The sequence below is a fragment of the Cavia porcellus genome, unplaced genomic scaffold (genome assembly GCF_034190915.1).
Source record: "Cavia porcellus strain 051 isolate PalLab524CR breed Dunkin Hartley unplaced genomic scaffold, mCavPor4.1 scaffold_30, whole genome shotgun sequence".
NCBI classification, from domain to species: domain Eukaryota; kingdom Metazoa; phylum Chordata; class Mammalia; order Rodentia; family Caviidae; genus Cavia; species Cavia porcellus.
This window is the reverse complement of record NW_026947513.1, coordinates 22334144-22352038: the sequence shown is the minus strand read 5'-3', so window position 1 is coordinate 22352038 and position 17895 is coordinate 22334144. Positions and strand designations below refer to the sequence as shown.

The window sequence follows — 17895 nt, the reverse complement described above, 5'->3', positions numbered from 1 at the left end:
AGGACCCACTTGACTCCTTCACCCACTGCAGTAGAGGGGAAGCAAAATTAAAGGGGTGGGACAGAGAACTGAGGGGACTTGAAGAGCCCTGCCCAGTCTAGTACGAGCAAAGTTCATGGTATCTACCCTGGGGGCCCTCAGTCATCCCACTTTGTCTTTCCAGATGTTGAAAATTAGTGTCTTAGGCTTTCAAAGTGGAAGGGGTGCATGAGCTCCCAGGTTAGACAGTGGCACTCAGAACTCAGAGTACAGTGGTTTTCACTGGTGTCACGATGATGATTTTGTTTTCCTTATAGATGGGTATGCTTTCTCTCAAGATGAGAATGGAATTGTTTCCCAGTCTGAGGTGATTAGAGCATATGACACCACAAAGCAGAGGCCAGAGGAATGGTGATGGAAGAGACTGAGAGGCAGGCCCTCCTGTCTCTCAGGAGAGCTACCGCAATCTAAGGTCGTCGCCGCAGTCTGCTGACCAATTCCAGTCTGGTCCATGGAGAGGAAAGGTGGATCCGAGCTCATCTCACTGGTGGACTTCCAGATTCATGTACATTAGAGACATAAGCACTGTGCAACCACACTGTAACACCATCTCTCTCAGATTTCTTAAAGTATTTGCTAAAGCTTTGTAAAGAGAAATCAAAAATGACCTTGTATCTTGCCAGGGTGATTTCTTAAGCTGAGGAGAGGTCAGTATTCTTACACCATTGATGGGGGACTGTAACTATCAGTTCATTAACCACAAGGCGACCAACCATGAAAAAACTCTAAAATGGAGTTCAGTTAAAGGGACTGTTGTATCCAGACTTAGATATCAGGATGTGCTGAAACCAGCGTTCTTACGGACCTGACTCACCTTACTGAGCATTTCTAAACAAGGCATTATTAAGTGTTTGTGTCAAAAACCGTCTTGATAAATGTTTGCCAAAGAAGTTCAGTAAGTGTATTTCTCATTTCAGTAGTCATTTGCCCAGAAATTTTAAGAGAAAGTTTACTTCCAGTCCTGCTGTAAGATCTATCTGCATGCTTGACTTTTCAAATGTGAGAGTGATTTGCAAAAATGAATATTTCAAGGCATTTGCTACTAAAATCTGTGATGTTGCACCTTCAGCCTTACAAGTGCTTCTTTCTCTTATTTGTCCAAGTTAGAAGGCACATGTGTTCATGTGGCTGTCATTACAATACTGATGTTTAAACTTGCATTTACATCTCATTCATCTCTGGTAGTTTCATCAGGCTTTAAATTTTCTAAAAATCTGGCTTCTGCTGTGTCTAAATGATGTCATTTTGTCTTAAAGTTTCCCCTCTTCAGAAAATTGTGCTTTCATATTTATGTGGGGTTTCCAAAGCTTCTATCTCGATGTTTGGAATAATATGTCGGATCAGTGCATGGGCTTTTGTAATGTGCACAGGCTCAGCTTTTGTGATGTGTTTTGGTTCTCACTGTTGCTCCCCTAGAGATGCCTGCTAACTTACGTAGCATACTCAGTGTTACAGTGGCTGTCCCTTTACTTAAGACTAAAATTAGTTCACAGTTCACTTTCATTTGTCAAGCAGTTCCTCAGATTAATCATGTGCTACTTACTGGGACAATTAAGTAGCACATTTTCCCCATTTTAGAAATACTGTTTTACTTAGAATTGTTACTTTATGGGCAAAGAATGCTTTTCATCATGAGTAGGGTTTATTTATATGTCTTAAAGCATATGTTCAGCTTAATAATTTTTAGCATTTCCATGACATCTGAAAAATGCCTATTTTGCTACCAACACACAGTAAATGGTGAAGGGGCTGTTTAAAAAACACAAGTTTTCTATACTATTTTTGAATAATGCTTTCATTTAAAAAGAAAAAAAGGAATTCTAGCTTTGAGATATACTTCAAAGATTGAAGCAAACTTTTTGCCTTTTATTCAAAAGCCTGTTTGCCTTTAAGTGGACTTAACCAGCAAAATAGTTAGAACTATAAAACAAAAAGTCAGCTAGAATTGAGAAAGGTGATTTTTCCAAATTGCCCAGGTTTAATCATTTCACATTCTTTTCCCCCTTTTCTCAGTCTAGATTTTATATATATATATACATTGATACATTTATATATAAATTTCTTTGTATATGCCCCTGGTTACAAGTGTACAACCACATTTTCTGCAAATAAGATGTATAAATACATACAAGTATTCTAATCAAAAGAGAATAGGGAGTTGATATATTTCACTTCTCAGACTCCTCTCATTTGAGATTCAGATTAAGAAATCATGAATCAAAACATGGAGCAAGTCCTCAGACACAGAGTCTAAGATCATCTTCAAAATTCTGGAGTTTCAGGCTTTGTCGGCTGGGTGGATCTTCAGGGTATATTTTCCTGGGCTTCCAAGTGGTGATAGTTGAGATCAAACCCAGAAATAAGAATGAAGTGCATCCTTCTCCAAGTTTTTAATATCAAAATAATATGAATGAAATAGAATTGAGTTATCTGACTTACACATGAAAATTAGAAGTTTCGTTGTCATCTTGAAACACAGACTTTCAATAATGCTCTTCAACATGAAAAGAATACTCATGGTTAATCACTGAACAGCAATATGCTCAGAAATGTGAAAGCTTTATTCCTGTTTGTCCAGTGATCCAACTTTTGAATTATGGACTGTAAACCAGTTTCTTTGTTGAGTGAAGGTAGAGCATAGTGGGCAGAGAATGACCGCTTTGTTAAAACTCTCACACAGCATTGTAATTGCAGGGACTTGACAGTTTTCGTAAAATTAGAGAAAATGCTCTGAATTTTAATCTTCATGATTCAGAAGAAATAAAAGATACATAGTTTTACCAGGATTAAAATAACCAATCAAAGTGACTTTTAACATATATTTTCTAAAATAAAGAGCACATACTCTTCAGTTAAAAAGTTCCTTGGAGAGACTCTGGCAGATGCTAACACAGTTATTGATAATGTTTACAATTCAGGAAATACTACTTATAATACAAAACCTTCATTCCTTTAGCACTGAAAAGCTGGGAGTTACTTCTTCAATGCTGAATACTGCACAGTGATACTGAACATGGACTTTTTAAATGTTTTATATATTCATATAAGAATATATCAGTGTCTCACACCCAGAAAGATACTATATTACAGAGTTTATTAGCAGGAAAACAGTGTTACTCAGGAAATGTAGTAAACTTAAAATGCTAAGTGTGCTCCTTCTCCCCGCTCCACTCGTGCTGTCCTGTTGCACTGTGCTGGAAGTGTCAGAAGTGTCACAAACTCACTGGAAAAGCTTCTCTCAAATTAGGTGCATGTGTATTCTGCTGGATGAAGTTAGCACTTACATGAATTGTATAATCATTCAGTAGAATCAAGGAGGCCTCTTAATTTTCCAGAGTGGGGAGGAAGGATGAATTCTAGAAATCAATCATCATTTAATCCTCATTATAAATTCTGACATTTTAATTTTTAAATTCAGCATTCTGAATATCAACTATGAGAGTCACTTGCTAAATTCTTCTACCTTATGTGCACTGTATGGTATGTATAAAATGTTCTTTCAGAAAAGTGAATGCTAGTCAAAAAGTAATAGATGATATATTTGTAATTTTTTATTATTTTGTGTCCTAAGTGTTAGAAGGCCCTATAATCATTAGGGCTTGTTTTCATGCAATTGCCCTTTGATATTCCTGGTTTTGAAAGTTATTTCATTGACTAAGTCTTTAAATTTATAAATAATCATCTGCAAATTTTATCAAGAAAATCCCCAGCCATTTACATCACAATGAGTATCTGTGGAATGCTTTTCCACTTAGGAAACACCATGCAGCTCAGTGCCTAATAAACGCTTTTTAATGATGAACATTTCTATGATGTCTCTTAAAGTACCATTGTCTGATTTTTCTCACATTAAAATAACTGAAGTCACTTGTGAAACTTACAAAAAACGTGGCTGCATCTTAATTATCCTTCAACAGCTATTAAGGTGGAATATAAGTTAAAATTTGAAGGAGATGAAATAAATGTTTTCCACTTTTCATCTTGATTTATTTTCTGTATGAGAGCAGCTGTGTTTTTGATAGGTTTATGGTTTGCATGAATTAATATTTAAAGTGATCCAGGCCAATGCATGACTATTGCTGTAAATCTTGATGTTTATTTCTGCCTTATAAAATTCTATCATGGCCTACCTGGAATTTAATATTCAGTGGACAAATTAATTGGTCCTCCACACATCTTTTTTTAGTAAGTAGATTATTTTATAAATTCGAACAAATTTAATTGAATCTTTTGTTTAGCTTGCCTCTAAGAACTTTTCTTAATAAAGCTCACAAAACTTCTCAGCAAATAAATCTCCCTTAAGTAGGTTTAAAAAAATCTAGATTTCATGTTTACTTAGTTTGAATTAATACTTTTCCATAGGTAGTCTACTCTTTCAAAGATACGAGCAGAATATTAAATATATATATTTTTATGTTTCATGGTTCTAGAATAGAAGCCATAAAAACAGTAAATACTGTTCGTTGTTTAATTCTAGATTTGTTTTTCACATTTTCAGCTTTATTAGGGTTAAAAAGGCAGCCTTGGAAGGCAGCTATGGAAAACTGCAGTTTGCATTAAAGATAAAGTAGTGTTTTCAGCTCCATGAAAAACCATTCCTGCTGAAACTGCTGTAGAAATTGTGAAGCTGCATGAGTGGAGAGTGTTGGTTCTGTGATTGTAGTGGTTTCCTCAGGTTTGTTTATCTGATGTTCAATGCACTGTGTTTTATAAATAGTTATTAAAGTTGAGTATATTCATTTCTATGCAATGTTATGTGTCATTGGCCTTTTGTGGATGTGCATGTTTTAAACTGCAAATTTTAAACGTTTTGTCCACTAATTGTTGTTAAAAATGAAATAAACTTTATCATGACATAAAGAAATTTTTGACTTTTTGATTTCTAGTTTTAGAAAACACTGCTTTAGGAGCTGTGATTTAGCTCAGCGGCATAAGCGTCTGCCTTGCAAGTGTGCAGTCATGAGTTCGATCCCTGGTACCAATAAAAACGAAAAAGACAAAAAAAAAACTGCTTTATAAAACCTTCAAATCCACAGTAACTATAGTCTGAAAAGGGTTATCTTTTTGATAGCTTTGTAGCAGTGATATATAAAACAGCCCTTCACTTTAAGCCAGCTACATGAAATGTGAAATGGAGGGTATTAACTCCAGTTTGGTAAGAGGGCTGGTTCTGATCATTAAGAATTTTTTTAAATAAAATTACTGTATTTTGAGTGTGTCAGAAAAGCTTCATAAGATTGTCCCTATTATGTATTTAAATCGTCTTGCAAGTAAACAACTCATTCATGTTTTCTGTCTTTTTCGGTTGGCTGAATTTACTAAGTGTTTTGAAACAGTTCACCTTTTTTTAATTGATGAGAAAGTGGCTGTTTTTAGCCAATAACATTTTAAGAAAGTAACCAGAAAATAATAAAATTGAACATATGCTGCAGAAGTACAGGGGAATACGAGAATTTAGAATAGCTTTATCAAAAAGAGCATCCTTTGGTAAAAGTCAAGCCAATGACCCTTCAATAAGAATAGAATTAGTTGGGGGCTGGGGATTTAGCTCAGCGGCATAAGCACCTGCCTTGCAAGCAGGCGGTCGTGAGTTCGATCCCTGGTACCGGTAAAAATGAAAAAGACAAAAAAAAAAAGAATAGCATTAGTTTAAGAGTCCTGGCAGAACACTGGAGGAGCTTCTGATATTATTAGTCTGAAGCCCCATGTGTTCAGCTGTCTGAAGTCCCCTGCCCTCTCCTACAATCTTCCCAATGACAATTGGATCTGGATCTTCATGTGAAACCACAGCAAACCATTTATCGAGAAATTAGCTGTGAACTGTGTCACATAATTTACACCTTCAATGCCGTTCCCCTTAAATGCTTTGTTTATACTGACTTAAGATGTCTTCTACTACTACCATAAGGAAACAGCAAATTTGAAGTACACTCCCATAAGTTCAGGGCTTCATTTCCATTTAAAATCTGTTTTGTATGCTTATGGCCTTTCCATTCAGTAATATACAACCAACTTCACTTTAATAAATAAAGGTCTTGTAACCTGGATAATTTCACAAGTAGGCTAATAAAAATTGTTTGAAAATATGGAACACTTTCTTTAACATCCAGTTTTTATTAGTTTCAAGTACATAAAAACTATCCTAGCAACTGAAAAGACTTCCCTGCCAGAATTTCATTAATAATGAATTTTTAATTGCAATTTTAAAATAGCTGTGTGCATAAAGAAATATGTTAATAATTTGTTCCCTTGGTAGCTTAGCATGCCTGTAAATGCTTTTTTTCCCTGAACATATGCTAAATAAACCTTTTAGATTATGCAAAACTGAACCACTAATGTGCCAAAATCTTAGTTGTGACTCTGTCCATTTCTCAGGAAACGTTCTCATTATCGGATTTTGGGAAATTTCCACAGATTCAAGGCAATCTGAAAAATTGACTACGAGAAGGAAAAACAGATGAAAAAAGTTAAAAGAAATAAGCAATCCATTTGAACAATTAAAAAATTCAATCTGTTTGCTTTGGAGTGAATAATACAGTTTGAGACAAGTTCACTGTGTTAAATATGTTTTCTAAAGTAAATGAAAAGCTTCATGTATAGGTCATGTGTAGTTTGGATCTCCAATGTTTCCCCAAAGCCTTGGTCCTCAGTGTGACGCTATTGTAAAGTAGTGGGACATGTAGGACGTGGGGCCTAGAGAAATGTGCCTCGATTGCTGGGGACATGTCCTCCACGGGGACTGTGGGACCCTTCTCTCTTCCTCATTGCTCCCTGTCTCAAGCTGCGAGCAGGTTCTTTACGTCACATGCTGCTGCCATGATGCATCCCTCGCCATAGACTCAAACCAATAGGGTGATCAATCACGGCCCAGAACGTCCAAAATTGTAAGTTGAATATTTCCTTTCTCTTTGTTAAAGTCTATCCCTGGGTTTTTGTTATAGTGAAACAAAGCTGACTAATAGGGATGGGAGAGTGGCCCACCCCAGCCAATAAAAAGAAGCTAGCAAAAGGTTATCAGGGACTGTCAAACTGTAGGGCGATTTTCTCTGTTTCTTTCCCCTAAACAACAGTATTTAGCCTTTTTTTTTTTTTTTTTTTTTTTTTTTTTTGAACCAAGATTAAACTCACAACCTCATGCTTGCCAGGCAGGGGCTGTACCACTGAGCTATTTCCCCAGCCCCTCAAAACGTGCTCCCATAACCTGTGAAGTGGCATAATGTTACTTTATTTTTGTTTTTCCTTTTTTTTTTTTTTTTTTTTTTTTGGTACCGAGGATCAAACTCATGACCTTGCACTCTGCTGAGCCAAATACCTGGCCCTGCCTTTCACTTTTGTTCTAGAGTATTACAGCTCTTTCTATGATTTAACATTAACTTCCTAGCTTCCTCCCCACTAAAATCAAATAATATGAAGTAATATCTCAACTTCTTAACCTCAAGCAAGTAAGGTACTATTAACAGCTCCACTTTACAAAGCAGAAACAACTTAGTGCAGATAAGTTCCAATATATTTTCTGAAAAGTAGGCTAGGCTGAGAAAATCAGGCCTTTTAGACCTAATGTTTTAAGGGATACAGAGTTGCAAAGCAGACCTAGATTCAAATCATGACTCAATTTTTGTTTATACTTGGGCATAGTGGTTAATATCCCTGCCTGGATTTATTTACAGAACAGGCATGGCAATGTTTTCTACTCCAGATTAGCTTAAATGATGCAGTTCGTAAAGTACTTAGGACACATATGATGTTTATAAATATCCATTTATTGACATAACTATCTTTTGAAACACAGGACTCTTTCTCTGTGATTTTCACCATGATTATAGCCTGAGGATATTAGGACCCAAGTTCATTGTAATAGTAATAAAACCTTGAGTCAGATAAGTTCTTACATGTTTTGTTGGTGTGGTAGATGATGGTGAGCCTCTCCTTGAGAGTTTCAAGTGACTTGATTTGATCCTTGCTGTCTGATCTTCGTAAAGCAAAGATGTGATCAAGTCACAGTCCCCCTAAAATCCCCTAAGGCTCCCATTTGGTATCTATCCACCCAACATGGTGTTCAGAAGCTCCAATCTGCCCCTGCCTCTCTCTCCACTCACCCTTCTTCTGGTTTCTTGTCTATTTTCCAGAATGTTCATCCTGCCAACTCATAGATGCTTCCCACCTAGTATGCTCTTCCCCTTATTTCCAGCACTCCTTTCCTCTTTCCATCCAGTTTTCACTCAAATCCCACCCATCTCTCAAGGTTGGAGTCTCATAGGCCCTCCAGAAAAGGCAGTGCTTTGTGCTGCAGGCAGTAGTGGTTTATGAGCATCCTGTGAGCATCCTGACTGCAGGAAGATAACATAATGTAACAGCAATGTAATGCAACTCTGTAACATCTGAGTCCAAGTATTTGCTGTCATGCCTGAACCCATAGTAGATACTGGCTTAAGTCAGAACTGCATTTCATTCAGCCTCTCTCACGAGGCCTGATCCTAGGTGAGTGGGACCCAAAGTCTTATGGGATGGGACAGTGCCTACAAATCTGCCACAAGCTGGCTTTCTTACTCTGAGATCGTGAATACCAACATTACTGGCTACTTAGTTTCAGCTTCCAGAGAAAAGACATATACAAAGATATATACAGTATATCACCAAGTACATGGGGATATGATTTGATTAGGTGTCTGCAAATGCAAAATTTAAACAACTTATAGCTAGTTAACTCAATCAACTAGGGCATTCTGCTAAGGCAGGGAAATTTGCAGATGTGAACTCTGTGTAACGCAGCACTAATGAGTATCAACTATTCACCAAAGAAATAGCAAATAAAATTGTTCTTTTGGGGGAGGGGGAGGTTGCACCATCTAGAGGACATTATGGAATTGCCTAAGGGAATCTTAGTGTTAGAATGTTTTAGGGGGGAAATGAGTATGCTACTAGCATTCATTGTGAAGAACCTGCTTATAGCAGAACGAACCTACAAGGCATGAGACAGTCTACACAACAAAGACATACTGTCCAGCATGACTTTAGAATGTCCCACCACCCCATCAGTGAGAAACCCTATAAGAACCCTATAAAGAAAGTGTATTTTGCAGTTTACCTTGAATTTTTCAGATGTACAACCATGGTGCAAACAAAAGCAAACTTTGTGTGTGTGTGTGTGTGTGTGTGTGTGTGTGTGTGTGTGTGTGTGTGTGTGTGAAATTTACATTACTGGCAGCAATGCAACAATTTTGTGCCTGCCTATGAAATTGGAGAAGTCACAATGGTTTTTTACTCAGAGCTACAAAAATCTCACATTGGATGCCTCCCTGATCCTCTGCGCCTGTTACCAAATCTGTCTAATCTACACCTTCCCTGTTGGGGGTGTTGCGGGGATGGAGTTAGCACATGTAAGTCCTTAGCAGGGTGCCTGCTCGTAACAAGACCTCAGTAAAGGTGAATTTAAAACTAGAGAAGGAGCAGTATCTAGCAAGTAAAAAAAAAAGTGTTTCACCTCTTTTAGCTGTTTATTTTTAAAAAAAGACTCGAGATGAGGAAGTCAAGCCATTTTTAGACATGGAAAAAAAGGAGGAGCCTAAAACGCATGGTGTGTCTGCCTTTAGACTGGTCAGAAGTATAATGTGTTTGACCTGTTTCTCCCAACTGGAGGGCTAAGAGGCAGGGCTAATCAACTGTCCTGGGCCGGAGTTCTGACTCTGATGAGTTTTGAAAAGAACCATCGAGAGCAACATGGCAAAAGCGAATTCACATGATCTGCGCCCCAAACAGCACCATCCGGGTTAGGAACTGTAACTGAAGGAGACGGGCCCGCTGGGGAAGGCGTGGCAAAGGGCAGGAGACCTATGTTGGCCTGACCACATGGCAGAGTAGGACTCACAGTACCACGTCTTCTATGTGTCCCTAGGAGACAGAAATCCAGGTTCTTGTGTGCGATGTCCAGATACTGAAACTCTGCAAGCTAAATGACAGAGCCGAGAGATGCATGCAGCCCGCAGTCTGAAATGTCCATCACAGTTCACTTCCTTTGCTGCTTTTACAAGCCCCAGTGCACAGAATATTTCTTCTACTTTCAAAATATGTAAATAAGTAAATACATGTCCTTTTATTCACTTAAAAAGAATTATCACTAAGGGGATAAAATAAAGTACTTTGATTTAAAATTTCAAATAGAATTCATGAAAATTATTTTATTTATTCTAACCCAACAGGTTATATGCCCAAATATGTAGTCATTAGACATGGAATTCAGTGGTATTTGAGACATGTAATATAAGATGATTACACCAATAGCTTTACTTTAAACTCCAGAGTTATTATTAACATAAAAATCACAGTGTGACTACTAAATAATTAGTATCGTCAATGTGGTAAATACATTAAATTACAGTTCTTTATATTTATACATACCTCATTTTACAAATAAATGTTTTAAGACCCAATTGTCCAACTTTCATTTAAACACTAAATGTTGCTGAACAAAAAGTCTGTAATAAATATTCCCTCTGGTGGGTAGGGAAAGTGATTCCACATAGAACTTATGTTATAATGAATGTCTGAGTATATATTTAAACTTTAAACCCATGTGGTTACTGAAATCTTATATTATGACAAACTCTGGTATTTTAAACAAAATTTAGTTATTAATTTAAAAAGCGAATGTTCTCACCATGCTAATATTCTTCATGATTAGATTAGTCCCAAAGTTATAAATAGATGGTTTCCTGCCCCCCCTTAAGTTTGCTTAATAGTTAATTTTTAAGTGAACCTTTGATAATTACAGTTAGGTGTTTTCCTTTCTTACTTATATATTTGTATTTAACTTGATAAACACATAAAAAGAAACAAGTATTTCTTTTCTAGGCAGTAAAGCTGAATTTTCTGCCAGTCTGCAACTCTACAGTCAAACTGTTGTGCATTTTTCATAAAAGTGGCATAAACTGAAGTGAAATGGTCACCCATGCTTGCAAAGTCAAACCTTCTGTGACTGGCACTAAAAACCTTAAAACTAGAAGGCACGTATCTTTCTAGCACTTTCTTCCAGGACGATGAGTGTGCCTGCCATCGACTACACAGTGGCTTCATGGCCCTGTACTGTCAGGTGGAACTGAAGTCTGGACAGCTCTTCCCAGGCAGCGGGGGCTCCTGCTGGACAGGGTAGGCAAAATACTGGGATGACACGAGGAAACCTGACGGCTGGGTCAGGTGGATTGGGTGGCTTGTGGTGTAAGGCGGGGGTGGTGAGGGGACCAGGCAGCCTGGCTCAGCCCTGGCAAAAGAGAACCTGCGGATGGAACCACCTGTGGAGCTGGAGCTGGTGGCCGTGCTGGACTGCCGGGAAGGTGCCCTGAGGCTCGTGGAGGTCAAGATCATGGGCAAGGTCTCCGTCTGATAGCTGCGGAGGGAGAAGCGGATTGGCTGCTGCGAGGGCTCCTTGGGTCTCAAGCAGGTACAACAATAAATAGCCACTAACGAGCCCAAGATGATGAATGCAATGAAGATGGAGCCGACGATCAGGAAGGGGACGTAGACAGGCTCTAAAAGGCAAGAACAGAACACACACACGTGCTCAGGAAAAGGCCTCCCAAACTTTGAGTTTTGCTTGGGCAGTTTAAAGGGGTGAGAAATAAGAAGCACAACATTAGCACTGTTGTCAGCTTTAATTTTTCAAAGCTGATTACTGGTAAATTCCCAAATTCAAAGTGTGAGGAGGGAAGGTTATTGCCCCTCCTAGCAGGGAGGAAGCAAACTGATACTATAGGCTCTGTTAGCAATTAGCCATCCTATTGCACATCTGGGAGTCAGAAAAAGCCAGAATCCACCCTCCTGTTCATGCAGTGGAGGGAAAGTGTGACTTACTATAACTCTGAGTTTAAATCCAGGCTTTAGTAGTTTTATCACGGTGGGGCACTTAAGGCTTTGACCTGTCTCTTAGTCTGGCAATCCATGTCTTAAAAGTTCTCCAGTCTAATCTAAGCGAACAGGGCTTGTTAAACAACATCCCCAGAACTTTATGAGACTCCAGAAAGAGCAATTTATAGAAATCCATAGTGAGTTCACTCTACCATGTCTCCTACCCTAGCACAAACTGTCACCTCTGGCTGGTTCTTTGCAGAAACAATTTGGAATGTTGACTCCAGTGAGCACACTTCTCTCCATCCCCACCAAAGGTCTGGGAAAGTTGGGGTAACCCTGAGATGGGCCATGATGTAGGTCTTGGTGTTGGCAGCCCAGACATTATACAAGAGCATTCCTCAGACAGGGCAAACTCATTTCCTTCTCTCTCCACAAGCCAGGTACTCTATAAAATCTCCTACCTCAGAGGCATCCTGAGCATTTCTCCATGTCTCTCCCCTGTTTGATAGAAACATGCCAGGATGTAGCCTGCAGTTCAGAGGTAGAAGACAGAAAATCTACAGTGGCTACAGCCCTATTATGCACTGGCTTTTCCTTTATCTGGTTCAAGTTTCCATAGAGACCCTCTGAAATCAACAAGATCTCTCTTCTAGATGTGGAAATCACTTTCACAAATATACAGCCTATGAGTGGCAGGTAACTCTCACCAATTGTGTGCTGCTGAGTGTAAACTCTTCAGTGTCCTCCCCTTGTCCCACATAAATAACACCAGGAGAACTTACTGGGCACTGAGCTAAGCCTCAGATGTATTTATCTACAAACTAACTGCTTTGAAAGCAGTATCCCCATTGTAAAATTGAGAGGCAGCCCAGAGTACAGCTGAGTAACCTGCCCAAGGTTACACTACTGGCAAATGAGCCAGTATTTGAGAGTAGGGAGACTGACTGCCCCTCTAGCTTGCTGTCCTCTGGTACCAGAGAGGCCAGGATGACCTGCTGTAGGCTGGGCCATTAGCTTTCTGTGCAAAGAGTTTGTTTTTCCAAACAAGCCCAGGATAATCTATAGTTCCCTATTTTCCACTGTAATCTTTTTTTCACTTTCTAAGTCTTCCAAGATTGGACATTTTGAGCCCCAAAAATTAAATCCCAAGCGAGTCTCATGGAACGCTACCAAAAAGCGCAGACTTCCCTTTATCTGGGTCATCAGTTTGAGGCCAAGGCGCTTCCACAGTGTTAACTAAGGAACTCTCCAGCCTCTCCCAGGGACCTCCTCGTCCGCTGGCATCTCAGGGTCCTGGGGAGTCACCGGTTCTCAGCTCCGCCTGCTTCTCCGGTTTCCCAGTCATAAAACCAGCGCCTCCAGCTCTAAAAGGTTTCCCTGATGTTCCGATTAAGGTGGAAAACTTTTTTCAAGGTGTAAATTTCCTCTGCTGGGGTCGTGATTTATTTGGCTCTGAAGGGAGCGGAAATTTGACCCATGTTTTCCGACGTGAGAATGGGGGGCGGAGAAGCCCTCGCGACCCTAGTTTCTAAATCTCCACCTCACAGACCTGGGTATTTCTGAAAGGCCTGACAATAGGGGGTGGGCCAGAGAGGGTAATTTGATGCAGAGAAATGAAAGGAAGTCTGGAGAACTGGACAGCGACTTAGAAATGCCACCAAGGGACCGGGGCGGGGGGGAGACAGAGACATACAGAGAGAGACAGACAGAGACAGAGAGAGAGAGCTGGAAAGACTGAACACGCAGCACAAGTTCCGTGGCCCTCAGGGGGCCACGCGTGAGAGATTGACAAAAGTCACCATGCTCCTTCCCCCATCTGTCCTTTCAAAATGACCGGGGAGCGCAGTGGGGCGCCAACCACCCCTAAAAACCTAAAAGCCGAGTATGGCGCTGCCCAGCTGGCCCTTCTTTCGGGATCGCCGGTTCTTTTCCCCAGAGCCACCAGGTGCAAGCACCACGTTTTTCGCTTTTCCCTGCAAATCTTGCCTTGGACAGCCCCGTGGTGACCGCGTGTAGCAGGGAACCAGATTGCACCGGAATAGGACCCTGGACCCGAAACGCACCCATCCTCCCTTGATCCTCGTCCTCTCTACTCACAGACCCAGAGAGGCCTTTAGCGCCCTGCAGCGCTCACTCAATCTTGGGGGACGCACGAGGGCCTGGTCCCCCAAGATCCCGCACTTACGCGCAGTGATGCTCGGGTGCTCCAGCTCGCCACGGTCGTTGGTGCAGCCTCCCTGCTCCAGCCTGGCGTCGACCGCAGCGCAGCAGTAGCGGAGCGCGCAGGAACCGCAGCAGATGGTGGCGTCCAGGGTATCGAAGTCCTCTGGGCACTGGAAACCCTCATGGTAGTTGCCCTGTACGTCCACCCAGCCGTGGCAGTATTCGCCGGGCTGCTGGGCGACCGCCGGGTCCCAGCACAGCCCGCCTAGGAGGAGACAGAGCGCCAGCAGCGCCCCCATCGCCACCGCGCGCCCTGGGCGGCCGGGAGGGACGCGCAGCTGGGGCTCTGGGAGGGACGCGCAGCTGGAGTTCGGGGCGCACCACGGTTCTGCCTTCCCCGGGGCTCGGCGCCCGCTCAGGCGTGGATTAGCAGGGGCCGGGAAGGCTGCAGGGGCTGCGCCGCAGGCTCCGCAGGCCAGTGGTCAGCATGGTGCGCGGGTGCGAGTGGCACCCGCCGAAGGAGCCTGCTAGCACTGCCGCTGGCACCCTTTGCCCCGCTCATTGCGCTCCGGGCGCGAGTGGCGTGCCAAGTCCCCGGCCACCTCCCTCCCCACGCCTCGCGGGAGCCATCGCTCCCGGGACTGCCACCTTCAGGAACGCGTAGTGTCCTGACTCGTGGGTGTCGCCGGGTCCCGAGCGGAGCCCGAAGAAAAGAGAAGTGGTTCCCCACGTGCAGGTCCTCCGCCCCTGCCTGTCAGAAGAGCTGGAGACACTCCCGCCGCGGCCAAGTACAAACAGCAGCCGGGTGGCTGACAGTCCTGCCTGCCAGCGTCTTTTAAAAAGGAAGAGGGAGGAGGGGACCACGAGGGCGAGGAAAGAGTCCGCCCTCCCGGGTCGCGCCGCTGGGGCTAATCACTGCGGGCGCTGCGCGTCCTCCGCGCTCCAGTTCGCGCGCCACCTCCCCGGCCACCCCCACCCGTGGCGCTCCCCTGGCGGGTCAAACCTGAGCGGGTCAGCCCACCCCCGCCCTGCACCCTGATTCTGAAAAAGCCCAGAATACTGAGCAGGATGGGGCTGTGCGGTGCCGGGCTCCTCCGTCTGTCCCCGCGCTTTGACTCTCGAATTGGAGACGCGGCTTTGACTTTGGATTGTAATTTTTAGGAACTGAGCGCAGTGACTAAAGTTTGACATCGATCCGTTGTTGCACAGACCCAGATTCGTTCCTACGACGCGATTCGAGGAGTTCAGTACCAGCGAGGTCATGTTTAGAGGTCGCCAACCTCTGCGCCTCCCTTTGCGCTTTTTCACAAACGTGCTCACGCTTTCTCGCTCCTGCCCTCCCCCTACCCGGGCGCCGCGGGGTGCAGAATCCCGGTCACCTTCCCCGCAACCTTCCAGGGCACGACTGCTCCGTGCTCGCCGGCAACGAAAATAAAGGAGCAAAATTAATGATAACTGAGCAGATCTGAACTTCTGTTGGGGCAAAGAAACACATTTATTGAAAGGATGTGTCCCCTGTGTGCTATTTTGGGGGGCACTGCTCCTTTAGCGGCGTGAGTGCCTTGTGAAACTGGTGTTATGTGAAACTCAGGCTAAACTCAAGCTGCACCCTGAACTGCCTCCCATCGTTTATTGGCGTCTGTGACTACGTTCGCCGTCTCTCAACCTATTTGTCAAACACACCGAATACCCGTGTCACTGATTTAGACGTTGGCAAGTTAAGCTAAATAAAAGGAACAACGTGCTCCGGGCACCAAACGACAGGCGTGCGGTCAGAAGTTTGCGTCCCTCCCGCAGCTTCTCCACGGTGCGCGCCGCTGCTGGAGAAAGGCTCTTATTTAACCATGAACACAACGATTTTTCCACCAGAAATCAAAAGAGAATCTAGGAAACGAATTACTGCTGGCTCCTAATCCTAAATATTGAGATTATCATTTAGTTTTAAGACTAAAAATAGATGCCCAGCGATGCACGTGCTAAGTAAGATTGTGGAAATATTCAACTTTACTGCCCACTTTAAAAACAGGTATTTTGGGAACAACAGTAAGCTAATAAACTATCAAGTGAAGCCGAATTAAGATTAGGCAAACACATGATAGGAAAGTTTTTCTCAACTTAATCTGAGCATACGAGAAATTATTTTACAGAAGCTTCTTAAGTACTAGGGTTTTATTTACAAAAATAAAAGTTTTGGTCAGGTTTAAAGATTGTTTTAAAAGCCTACTTGTTTGTAAGGAGGGTCGTTTGGACTGTTAATATGTCCTGACCAATTAATAGGAAAAGGCATACAGAGCCACAGCAAAATTGAGGTATCCTGAACACAATAAGATGATAAAACTCAAAGCCATGTTTGCTGCTCATAAATTTCCCAGAACCACACCTCTTAAAATTACTTTTCTTAAAATTTAAAGGAATTTCATTACATCACAGCTACATAAAGTTGTACACAGCCAGCGAAAGCAACCTTAGCTGATCTCCCTAGGGTAAGGTTTCTCTCATTATCCAGCTGTTCTTTGATAGCATTAATATTTTAAGGAGTGATTTGTTGGCACTTACCTCCCATTAATTACGTTCTCCATGCCACAGTGGGATTCTTTTCCTTAGGACATTAGCTATAATTAATTTCTTCATTCAAAGCTCCAGTCTATTTGACTTATTTAGAGGGCAGTTCACCTAAATTTAGTTGGATGGTATTTATTAATGAAAATAACTAAGGCTCAGTTACTTGACACTCCATAGATCTGACATGTGTGAACACTGAAACAATTATATATCATGCTTTCATATTGAGTTCCTGATCCAAAGTGCATTTAAAACCATCACAAATAATCAGCTAAGGGGGTTGACATGGGGAGAAATATATGTTTAGTTTCTAGCCCTAGAAGAGTTCCTTGAACTACACATTGACAATTCTTCACTTCAAATATCAAGCTTTAAGAGTATTCTTTGCCAACAGTAAGAGAATATGAACCTTTTTATGATATATAAATATCTAAAATTTTGTTATTGTATTACTATTTTTAATAGTAAAGAAAGTTTGAAATTCCTCAGAGACCCCTCCCCCTCAAAGACTCTAGAGAAAAGAATGGGATAGAAAATAAACTATAATATCTGGGGTATTTTATAGAGGTTTTAGACATGTTATATTTTTCTTTATCTAAGGCACACAAATCCATATTTCAGTGAGTAAAACCATCACAAAAGATCGTTTGTCCAGTTTAACCATCCTATGGCCCTGCCTCCAGGAAATTCTGCAGGAAATTAGTTAAATGATGTATGGGATTTGCTTTAATAAACACCAGCAAGTGGAGCAGGGAGAGAAAAAGAAAAAAACAAGGAAAGGAGGAAAAAGAAACAGGGGCATCCGGGAAATGAGAAGATGGGGTCATTGAAACTCTTAACTGGCGACTCATTGTACTGGGTGAAGGGAATTTGAATAAGGGAAATCTATTTTATGTATAAATGAAAGTAACAATTTTTGGTGGTGCTGGGAGTTGAACCAGGCCTCCCGTTTACTAAGCAGGAGACTGAGCTACCCTGTATGTTTACAGAAGTCAGGGAGGGGGAAGCTGTGCTGTAACCACATAAAACAGACACAGAATCACATTTTTTAAACTTGTTCTGCTCATTTGTCTGTTTTATCTGCTTGGGAGCATAATGAATGATTTGAGTAAAGGAAATGCAGAAAAGTAAAGAAAAATAGAACTTCCTGAATGCATCAGAAGGGCCTAGGAACCAAATAGCTAAGAAAAGATGGGAAAAGGAATGCCTTAATGCAGGAAGGGACAATTCACCCTGGCTGTGGAAGTCCCCTTCAGCTCATTTGGGCCCAAAAACAAAATAAAGGTTTTC

The 17895-nt window shown here is 41.7% G+C and overlaps 2 protein-coding genes across 5 annotated transcripts in view; one reads left to right on the top strand and one right to left on the bottom strand.

The window, feature by feature from the left end:
• Atp8a1 (ATPase phospholipid transporting 8A1) overlaps positions 1 to 4903 on the top strand; it is a 215491-nt gene extending 210588 nt beyond the window's left edge. For all 4 annotated transcript variants that reach the window (XM_063240470.1, XM_063240472.1, XM_063240471.1 and 1 more), the window contains one exon: positions 297 to 4903. In XM_063240470.1, the coding sequence (XP_063096540.1) occupies positions 297 to 394 (98 nt within the window). In that variant the 3' untranslated portion in view covers positions 395 to 4903. The remainder of the gene's footprint in view (positions 1 to 296) is intronic.
• Positions 4904 to 10194: 5291 nt separating this feature from the next.
• On the bottom strand, positions 10195 to 14946 carry Shisa3 (shisa family member 3). The gene is made up of 2 exons (XM_003471638.5): positions 14066 to 14946; positions 10195 to 11561 (listed from the first exon to the last, which is right to left on the bottom strand). The coding sequence occupies exons 1-2, from the start codon at positions 14340 to 14342 to the stop codon at positions 11122 to 11124; spliced, it is 717 nt and encodes a 238-aa protein (XP_003471686.1). The 5' UTR covers positions 14343 to 14946; the 3' UTR covers positions 10195 to 11121.
• Positions 14947 to 17895: the final 2949 nt, after the last annotated feature.

Excerpts from the sequence above, each read along its gene's own strand:
- Shisa3 (XM_003471638.5), bottom strand. The coding sequence starts at position 14,342 with ATGGGGGCGCTGCTGGCGCTCTGTCTCCTCCTAGGCGGGCTGTGCTGG. Across the intron at positions 11,562-14,065 it reads GCACCCGAGCATCACTGCGC|AGCCTGTCTACGTCCCCTTC; the intron begins GTAAGTGCGGGA and ends CTTGCCTTTTAG.